General features: G+C 45.9%; 2 protein-coding genes across 2 annotated transcripts; one reads left to right on the plus strand and one right to left on the minus strand.

The window, feature by feature from the left end:
* The first annotated feature begins 967 nt into the window (after positions 1-967).
* LOC118320348 lies at positions 968-2,731 on the plus strand. Its single transcript, XM_035651006.2, has 2 exons — positions 968-1,701; positions 1,797-2,731. Exons 1-2 carry the CDS (start codon positions 1,158-1,160, stop codon positions 2,204-2,206), a joined length of 954 nt encoding a protein of 317 aa, XP_035506899.2. The 5' UTR covers positions 968-1,157; the 3' UTR covers positions 2,207-2,731.
* On the minus strand, positions 2,730-9,617 carry LOC118320342 (polypeptide N-acetylgalactosaminyltransferase 5). The gene is made up of 10 exons (XM_035650998.2): positions 8,107-9,617; positions 7,861-8,027; positions 6,910-7,029; positions 6,011-6,146; positions 5,428-5,547; positions 5,190-5,307; positions 4,769-5,098; positions 4,371-4,451; positions 3,898-4,050; positions 2,730-3,693 (listed from the first exon to the last, which is right to left on the minus strand). The coding sequence occupies exons 1-10, from the start codon at positions 9,216-9,218 to the stop codon at positions 3,553-3,555; spliced, it is 2,478 nt and encodes an 825-aa protein (XP_035506891.2). The 5' UTR covers positions 9,219-9,617; the 3' UTR covers positions 2,730-3,552.
* Between the last annotated feature and the right edge of the window lie 119 nt (positions 9,618-9,736).

The following is a 9,736-nucleotide window of genomic DNA, read 5'->3' on the forward strand; positions in this document are numbered from 1 at the left end:
TTACATTATGATATATTTAGCTGCTTTTTTTGAATCAACAAATGTGAGCAGGGGATCATTTCTTTTTCAAGATGTATCATGAAGTAGGAAATGAAATGGTTCAATGATGGCACAAAATACCTTTTTTAGATTATTATAAAAACAAGTTGTGCTGCATGCAGACATTTTACGTTATTATACGTGAACAGATGCATCAATACATACGCAGCCTTTCACTGCTGTAGATGGTTGAGTAGAACCCAGTTTTTACTAGTCATTCATATTAAAAATGTATTTGTATATAAATCACAACAAACATTATACTTACATCACATCTTAAGGTTGAGACGCTACAATATTATAAAAGAGAAACTAAACAATTCCCTAACAAAGCACATGGACAGTGGAGAGGAAAAAAACACACTCAGTGAGGGTCTCCCATCTGTCCATGAATCTACATGAGTCTTCGACTGTTAATAACTTACTGTCATTTAAAATGTGGCAAAGGGCCCTTGTTTGGAAACCACTGGTTTAACATTTAAAAATGATCTTATTTTTCCAGTGTATAATCTTAAACTGAAACAAAATGTCACTATGGCTGTCAGATGCATGTGAATTACTTTGAGTCGGTGTATAGAGGAAGATAAAACTGGTACAATCATTGAAAATACCATTCACTTGAGTCAATGTACTGAGTTGCTTTCCACCACTGTGTGCAGCGAGCACGAACCGTTCATACATTTTCAGAATGTAATGACAGCATTTCAGGCGCCTTACTTAAGATCTTTAAGCACTTAAAACTCACGACATGAGACGTGGCAGGGCATAAAACCTATAGGCGAGGTTAATCCAGACTCAAAATGCTACAGAAGGAAGGTGGTCATCCAGCAGAGATTAAAAAGAATGAGTACAATCACTCCATATGCAGATGCCAGAGCAACAAAGACCCTTTGTTGGGTCCACAACAAAACCCCTGTTCTCCAGTGATTTCAGCACGCACACAGAATGACATGGTCGTACCACTGGAGAGCTGGACCTTGCACCGATTCTTTATTTGATCACACATTGGATCGGAGCGGTCGATGTAAAAATGCTAAGTCTGAGGATGTTTAACTTTTGATTCAACAAACACTCTGCAAAGAGCCGTGCACAGAGGAGAGAAAAACAGACGGACAGAGATGGAGACAAGCCCAGTGCCTCCAAAGCCCCCGAGACTGGTGGTGGAAGAAGAAAATGCTCTGGTATCCCAGGTGCTGGAGATCATCGGTGGCATCACTCTCGAGGCCCTGCAGACCCTGGATCAGCCCGAGGAGAGAGACGTGTGGTCGACGGAGGAGGGAGATGACTCTGTGTTCTACAGCGACGAGGACCAAACTCATCCGAATACGAAAGACGACACATCTTGTGATTTTGGTGCAAATGAAGCAGCTGAAGAACCCGTCCCACAGACGGAGGGCGATCGAGGAGCAGACGTCTCCAGTGACAAAGAGAATTCAGAGATGGAGATGGAAGCGTCGTCGCAGTTCATCCTGGCAGATCAAGTAGAGGAACGCCAAGAGCTCCAGATGTGTGAAACTGAACATATGCATCAGTCAGATTCTCCAGATCCTGGAGCAGAAGCTGGTCCAGGATCTGGACACTTGGCGGGCACCAGTGGAGAATCTCTGCTACCGAATGCAGATATAGAAACACAGGCTGGACAGAATGGATCACCAGACACAGGTAAGACGAGTTTAGTATTATTGTGCAGCGAAGTTGATTGTTTGACTTTGAGGTATTGAAAACAAGAGAGGTGTTTCTCTCTCTTCTCTTCTCAGCAAATCTACAAGTTGAGGAGGAACGAGTGCTCGGGGCTCAGACACCAAACCTTGAACCTATGGCTGTAACTAACGAGGAGAGTTCTACGAGGCAGAACGTGGAGACAGAAGTCCCAAAAGAGACGCCCAGCGCCGAACTCCAGATATCAGTCGACAGACAAATGAAGGTGGACCAGCAGCCAGAGCAGGGCTGCGACTTGCATGCTCCCGTGGGGTTTCACCGGGGCTGCAGTCCGGGCTACTCCACCCTGCCACTGCCGAAGAAATCCAGCGGCAGCGCCGGTAACCAGAGATCCTTCGATCACCTCACCACCACCTCCACGTACAGCACTGTGTCCTACCGCAAGATCCGCAGAGGCAACACCCGCCAGAGGATAGAGGAGTTTGAGTACATGATAATGCATTTATGAGGTGGAACCCCCTCCCCACTGCTGGACATGAACCAGAATAAAAGTTTTCATATTCATTAGCTCTAAAACTTACTTGTAGAAGGTATTGAAAAATCTTTTATATAAATCTGCAGGTGTCACAAACATAACAAGCAAGATTTCTAAACGAACCGTTTCCTGTTTCTATCTGTTGTGTTGCCTCCTAATTGGAGAGGAAAGAGTCATCTCATATCCAAGAGGAACTTTTGGTTCTTCTTTTGGGTTCAGCCTGAAAACATCATTACGTAAGGCAGGTATTTGAACAGCAGATTACTCCGATAAGAAGCTCTGAGATTTATAATCCTACTAGCTATAACAACCGAGATGTTGTTTGGTATAAGAGCTTGAGCATCTGAACCCCTGGGGAGAGAGACTCTGGAGTAGTGAAACTATTAGGGTGAGTATTGTTGAGTGATTAATTACACATACATGCTTAATCCACTCAGCCTCATGGCTAGTGGAGAAGAAAATAACCCCAAAAATAAAGAGATACATGCTTGAAATCTTTATCGTCATCAGTTTTACTTTCATATGAAAATGCATATTCATAAATTTGTGGTACAACGGGAGTGACGACAGATCACTTAATCGTGAAATCACACACACAGGTTTACTGGGCGTAACGAACCAACACTTCCCCCTGGTGACGAAAAACAAAAATCATACAAAAACAGCTTTCAAAACAAAATCTACACCTAAAATAACACGGCAATAAAAACCAGAGAAGCAGCCATTTTCCCAAAGTGCCTCATCGAACAAAGAACATGACATCGGAAAATAGATGCGACACGTTTTATACAAACAAATAAATTCTACGTTACATGCATTTTATCATCACTGTTCCAACAGTGGAAACACTTCCGATTAATGAGGCACTTCTTTGTTAATCTTTGGAAGTCAAATGATAGTTTGTTGGAGTAATTTCCTATGAACTTTCACCCAGTTAAAAAACAAACAAGCCCCCCCCCCCCCCCCAAAAAAAAAACAGGCACTTTTCCCAACATACCAGTATAAAGAATCTTTTTTTGAAATTAGAAACTTCCTGTGCAAACCTCCCCAACCAGAAAAAACATTCCCTCATGTTTCTGGCACTAGCGTATAAACTCAAGGTCAGTCCACGTTGATGAATAGAAAAAAGGACATTAGAAACATTGCACATCCCCACACCAACATATTATTATTATTATTAATGCCACCAAACGCGTCTCCAGCCTCCTCTGGACAGTCCTGTGTTTTGAGGTTTGCACCACAGACCCTTCTGTTGTGTGAGGCCACTGACGGTCTCTATAGTGCACATTCAACACGTAGAAAAACCCTGGTCGGTGTCATCACAAAGTGTGGTAGTGTGTGAACTGCCACTTTTGGAAGGCGTTGCTGGGCACACACGGGTTGAGGTAAACAGAGTCACCCTGAGGACCCGCCTCCAGGCACATGTGGTGGGAAACAAACTCTGATATGAGGTGCTCCGCCTTCATATAGATAAAAACAGGAAATACAATTAATGAACAAAGCTTTTGATCCCACAACAAGGCACACATTAAGCTTCTAATGGATTCGTAGCAGGACAATCCTGTTGTTCGATCTCAGATTATTTGTTGTCGAGTTGTGACGGGAAAGGTAACACTATAAAGACAGTAGACGTAGAATGTGGCACACACTCAAAGTCAACGTACCAGAGCCGAGTTGGTGGATTTGTGGAACCAGCGTAGTTCAGGCTTGGTGTTGTCACACAACTGTAGAGCGAAGCCGCTGCTCTTGCCTCGGGGAGCGACACACAGGTCGTGCTGGCGAATGTGCCTCATCCAGGTGTAATTAAAGTGCTGACTCTAAAAAAAACACACAAGAGCAAAAATAGCGGAGTGAAAAAAACTATTGAATGATGGCTCAGTGGGGCTGCTTTAAATCCAAGAAGACCACATTTAGAAAGGCCTGGTCTTGTTTTGAACTCCACCCTTGTTTACAGTGGCTTGGGTCCGGTCTTAGACTCCGTCTAGTCCTGTTGCCACAGTCAGGAGGATAAAATGTGCAAACTCTACTCAGAGGCACTAAGAATTTTTTTTAAGAACAGTCCCTAAAAATGTCAGATAATTGAATCACTTATTTTAATAAAAAGTGCTTATTTTCTAAATGAAATACAGACACCTACCTGTTTACTGAGATCACATATCTCGAAGGACAGGGAGTCTTTCTGCAGAGTGAGGCATTTCCTTAAGCCACGATTGAAGACCTGCAGGGAGAAGTGAGACAATGGAAGTTTTACTGAGGCTGAAAACATTTGTTTACTTGCTGCTGTTTTCAATACTTTGATGAATCCGGACTGAATGTTGTCAAGGCTTTAACACACAGTTATTCTTTGTTCCAACTGAGCACAAACACAGTCTCTGTTTGGTTCGGCTTCGTTAAGTGGTTCCCAGCAGGGAAAACAATAGCTTCATGGCTAGCTCTCTTCTTTTTTTTCCTTTAGGGAAATGTTAACACAGTTTGAGAGTAAACAGAGACAAAATGAAACAAGGCGACACAAGCTGTTGCAGGGAGTTCACACACCATGCCTTCCGCTTTGACTAGAGGAGCGACCATGTCCGGATACACGTTGTCCAGGTACCACTTGAAACTCTTGCACTCGAGCCTCTTCCTCAGCTCGATCTGCTCCGTGAGGTTGCCGATGTCGGTGAGCTTCTTGTCCTGCAGGTGGTGGTAGCCGTGGCCGTAGAACAGGTCCTTGTACTCATCCAGCCAAACCTCGGCTACCCTCGCCAGGTTGCGCTCCACCGTCTTCTGCCTGTCCTTGGGGAATTTATATGGGTTCTGTCCTCGGAAAATGTGTCCCACTCTAGAGCAGGGGATGATCTCAATTTCCCCTCCACACATCCAGATCTGTTCGAATGTGAGATAAGGAGTCGTGTCAAGGAAGTTCTGTGTACTAGCTATGGCCAGTATTCATGTATGAATTAGTTGAGCATTATACCTTAAATGAAATCTCCATGTTCTCCCCACCCCACACATCCAGGCCTGGGTCATAGGCACCGAGCTCATAGAAGTATTTTTTGTCTATGGAGAAAAGGCCTCCAGCCATAACTGGACACCTGGAGGATAAAAAAAACACCTAAATGTTAGTTAGAGTCAAGAAAGACAAATGTTGAGAAAAATATGGATGGAAAAAGTAAAACAATGATCAAGTATCATCATGGAAGATGTGGAGGTACCTGATGGGATCTGAGATGGTCATGTTGTTCTTCTTTATGTACTCCTCTGGTAAAGCGCTCCAGCCGAACACCAGAGGCCATTTGAAAATGCCTCTCTGGAAGTTGTCAACCAGCATGTAACTGAGGAGAAAGAAGCTCCAACATCAAAATAACATTTTGCAGATTTTCTGTTCCATTGGACATTCAACATTCTGGAGTCTGGACATTTTCCTGAACTTTTCCGGAGGGTCTGCATGTGAAAGAGTAAATGTCTGCAGATGTTGCTCCAGACATTATCTGGAACTTTTCCCGACAGCCCCCCCTTGTAAAATTTCTAGAACATTTCCTAGTGAGCCCATGTGAGAATACATCAGGAAAATCTCTGGAAAATGATCGTCGTGTCCCCCCTCCTGCAGGCTCTACTCAAGACACCACAGAATGTCCCAGAGATTTTCCTGCTGTTGTGAACGTGTCTAACTCGGACAACCTCCTGCTGGGTTCGTCATATGGAACGGCAACCTCTGGAAAATGTCCGGACACGATACATGACTGCGGCCCTTGTTTGGCTCATGTCTGTAACTCAGATGCGGTTTCACTCGGGCACCTCATGTCCTTATCGCTGATGACTTCAATAACTGGACAGGGAACCTTCCTGCGATCCAGATAGACTCTCTCTAAGAGCGGCTCCAGCCAGCCCACGTTACACTCGACGTGGGAGTCGAGGAAGGTGAGAACCTCGCCTGCAAAAGGAGGAAAGCAAACATCCGGCTGTAGTTAAACAAATAGACATCAACAGTGCGGCCCACTAACTAACACTGAAGAGGCAGGTGTTTGTTGATGACTGTACATAGTAAATTACACTAGTGACACAGGTGTAAGTCTGGCAGGGTTTCTACTGAAAAGTATGACAATAAATAAAATAATAATAACTATTACACATATGAACTTTCCCTTTCGGTTATTTTGAACACTTGATCACTGTGTTAAACAAAGCAATGTGTAAACAGACAATAAAGATTACACTGTCGCGCAGTGCCAATATTTACTGTCTGAGAGAGCGTGTTCTGGGTTTACAGAAACTCCAAACACTAATTCCGGCCCACCGGTTATTTTCCGGTTACTAATCCTTTCAACCTAGAAAAGTATTGACATACTTCCTCTTATCTGATGAGCTCATTTGCGAGCACAAGAGCTGAAGAAACATGGCCACTGACCTGTACGTCTGCGGCCAGAGCTTCTGATTATGTTGTGTTGATTTGCCTGATGTGAATTTTCCCTACAGCTATAAGCTTATGAAGCAAAGCAACCCACACATCCAGTGTAGGCATTGTGCACAAACTCACATACTTCTATTTAACTTAGCAGCATCATAGGAAGAGTAAATCACTCACAAGGAGTAAAAAGTCTGCTCGTGTGATTTGACACGTTTATGTGAATTCTTTAAAAGGCTATACACTCAGAGACATTAAACACAACAACAGGTACCGATCGATCAGTGTTTACCTTTGGCAACAGCAGCTCCGGCCAGTCGGGCCCTGATCAGACCCTCTCGCTCCTTCAAACGAATGATTCGCACTTTGGGGAACTGGGACATGTAGGTGTCCAGTGGCTGCTTCAGATAGTCTGCCGGAGAACAAGAGAGCGGTGAAACTACAGCATGTGATTTTAACATCAGACTTAAACTACATGTGGATGAAAAGAAAAGCTGCACCACTTCATGATCATGAGAATCGCTGAGGTACAAATTAAACGTCCAGGATCAATGACTAAATTGACTTAATTCAAAATTACCCAACAATAATTGTATTTGTAAACACGCCAAACAGTCAAATATGAGAATTTGCCAATCACCTCTATTTACCTTAGATTCCATTTTCTATTCTTATTTCATATCTTATTACATGTTCCTCTTGTGCTGCTTCACTTCTGAGTAAAATTTTAATTTCGCCCAACGGGGGATCAATAAAGTTTTCTTATCTTATCTCCCCTTACCAGTAAGTGTGCTGCCTGACTACTATCAGTAAATAAAGACTGGACCCCCAAAAAAGTCCCTGTAAAAACTATAATAGGAAAAAATATTCAATGAATAATAATTAATAACTTACTAAACCAAACACCCGCAGCCAGAAAAGCCAGAGAACAGGAAGTTTTTGTATTTTTGCCATTGATCATTATTAATGTATTACCTTTAATACATTAGTTTGCAAACTCATTGTAGGTCATGAACAATGGAGCATTAATGTTGAGCATTAATGTTGAGCACTATTATATACCTAACTCCAGAAGATGTGATGTTTTTTGGCAAAGTGTAGACCACCCAGAAGGAATAACCTGCCTCCAATTAATGAATAAAAAAAGCCAATATCTCTTTTGTCATTAATAAGTTTCCTGGTGTTGGTGGAGGTCGCTGGAGGTGATGCGCTCGACCTGTGGAGCCCTCGGGACAACCGTTACCTTTGGTGCTGAAATCATCGACCAGGATGATTTCTTTGAGGAGGTGCGGGGGGGATCTGTTGAGCACACTGTGCACAGAGCGGAGGAGCGTGGACCACACTTCATCCACGAAACAGAAGATCACGCTGGTGGAAGGCAAGTCGTCGTGGACCAGAGTCTGCGCACACCTGGAAAGGCAGAGCAGAGACAACTCAGCCTTTTGATAGAAAGCTGTTTGAGAGGTGAAATGTGCAGATGGAGACTCACGTGTCGGGCCTGGTGTCCGGGACGGCGCGGTCCACCGGGATCTGGTCGCTCAGGTAGACGTTGAAATGCCCCTCGTCCCATCTCTTCCTCACCTCTTCGTCTTCGTTACTGGCAACAAGCGCCGCCTGACCGAACTGGCCCACGGCGTTGGCGTCTCTGGGGGTGAGAGTCGCGTCCAGAGGGAGCACTTTGTGGACCCCTGATGGTTTCCTGGCTGCGGAGGAGTTGTCCTTCGACTCCTTGATGACAGGTCCGGGGGGCTCCTTCGTCAACTTTACATCGCTCTTACCATTTCCCCCGACAGGCTGCCGCTCTTCATTCACGTTCACGTTCCCCTGTTTAACTTTGACATCCTCTTTGGCAGGTGTGGATGTTGTTTGAGCAGGGTGTGCCTCCTCTGTCCTCAGCTGCCTCGCTTTGGTTCCAGGTTCCAGTTCTCCCTTTGCCTTTGCCTTTGTCTTTGAATCCAATTTGTCCAAATCCAATTTGCTCTGCACACCTCCAGTTGGAATGTTCTCTTCCCTTTTCCGATCACCTGGTGGCACCAGGATTCTTTCAGACACTCCTGCGGGTGGTGTCACTTTATCAGACACACCCACAGCGCCACTTTTCTCTAGTTTTGCACCATGCAGGTCCAAGTTCACTGCTTTCTTCTCTGCAGCAACACCACCTTGGTGCCTGGACGTGACATTACGCGGGGCAGGGACGACAGGTTCAGAGGGGTGAGCCTTGGGGAGATTGTCCCCCTGCTGCTCAAGAGATTTGACCTTCTTGTCCGGCGGCACCGGCCCCCGCTTCCTGCCTCCCTGTCTGTACACTCGGGCGACATCGATGTCCGAGCTGATCGGTCCTTTGGCCGCGCGCGTCACGGCCGCGTCCACCCTCTGCACCGGGTGTCGGAACCTCCTCTTCGCCGCCGCCTGCGTGCTGCGGGGCAGCTGCCGGAACACCTCCCGCTCCTTCACCACTCGCTCTTTGAGCAGCTGACTGTTCACGTCGTTGATCGACAAGCGGAGTGCGGCCATGTCGAACAGCAGCCAGACGACCGAGGCGACGAACACGAAGGCGAGCACCCTCCCACTGCCCCGCAAGTATCTGCTCACCTTCATCATGGCTCCGCACAAACTTTTTTTTTTTTTTTTTGGAAAACAAAAGTCCACGGTGGAACAAAGCAGCGTGTCACCTCAGTCAAACTGCGCGGGCCACTTGTGTTGTGCAGGCAGACGTCTCTTGACTTTGGAGAGGTTAGCTGCCTGCGTGGCAGGCTCCGCACACCGCACAGCAGCAGAGACACCGCGGGGTCCGACGCCCGCGACGGAACAAAGTCATGGTGTGGGTCCGTACCGTGGCGCCCCGGTCACGTCCAGCCGCCCGGAGACATTGTGTGGACTTCCGACAACTTTCTCCCCCGGCGAAAACAAAAGCTGGGTAAAGTTTTCTTCGGCGGAGATCCACTCCGCCACAACTCTGACTGACAGAGATTTGTATGAGGACGTAGCGAGCAACTTCCACTCAGGCGGCGAGCTGTGATTGGACGAGCCCGCGGGGAAGAGACCGGCCTGTAGCAGAGCGGCGAGTAAAGCAACGATGGGAACAGGAAGTCTTGTGTTCCGCCTTCAAAATAAAGCAT

This window comes from Scophthalmus maximus, chromosome 14, assembly GCF_022379125.1.
Source record: "Scophthalmus maximus strain ysfricsl-2021 chromosome 14, ASM2237912v1, whole genome shotgun sequence".
NCBI classification, from domain to species: Eukaryota; Metazoa; Chordata; class Actinopteri; order Pleuronectiformes; family Scophthalmidae; genus Scophthalmus; species Scophthalmus maximus.

Coding starts and splice junctions, on each gene's coding strand:
- LOC118320342 (XM_035650998.2), bottom strand. CDS start 9,218: ATGATGAAGGTGAGCAGATACTTGCGGGGCAGTGGGAGGGTGCTCGCC. Junction 5,099..5,189: donor ACATGGAGATTTCATTTAAG/GTATAATGCTCA, acceptor ACATTCGAACAG/ATCTGGATGTGTGGAGGGGA. Junction 3,694..3,897: donor AATCCACCAACTCGGCTCTG/GTACGTTGACTT, acceptor ATCTATATGAAG/GCGGAGCACCTCATATCAGA.
- LOC118320348 (XM_035651006.2), top strand. CDS start 1,158: ATGGAGACAAGCCCAGTGCCTCCAAAGCCCCCGAGACTGGTGGTGGAA. Junction 1,702..1,796: donor GAATGGATCACCAGACACAG/GTAAGACGAGTT, acceptor TTCTCTTCTCAG/CAAATCTACAAGTTGAGGAG.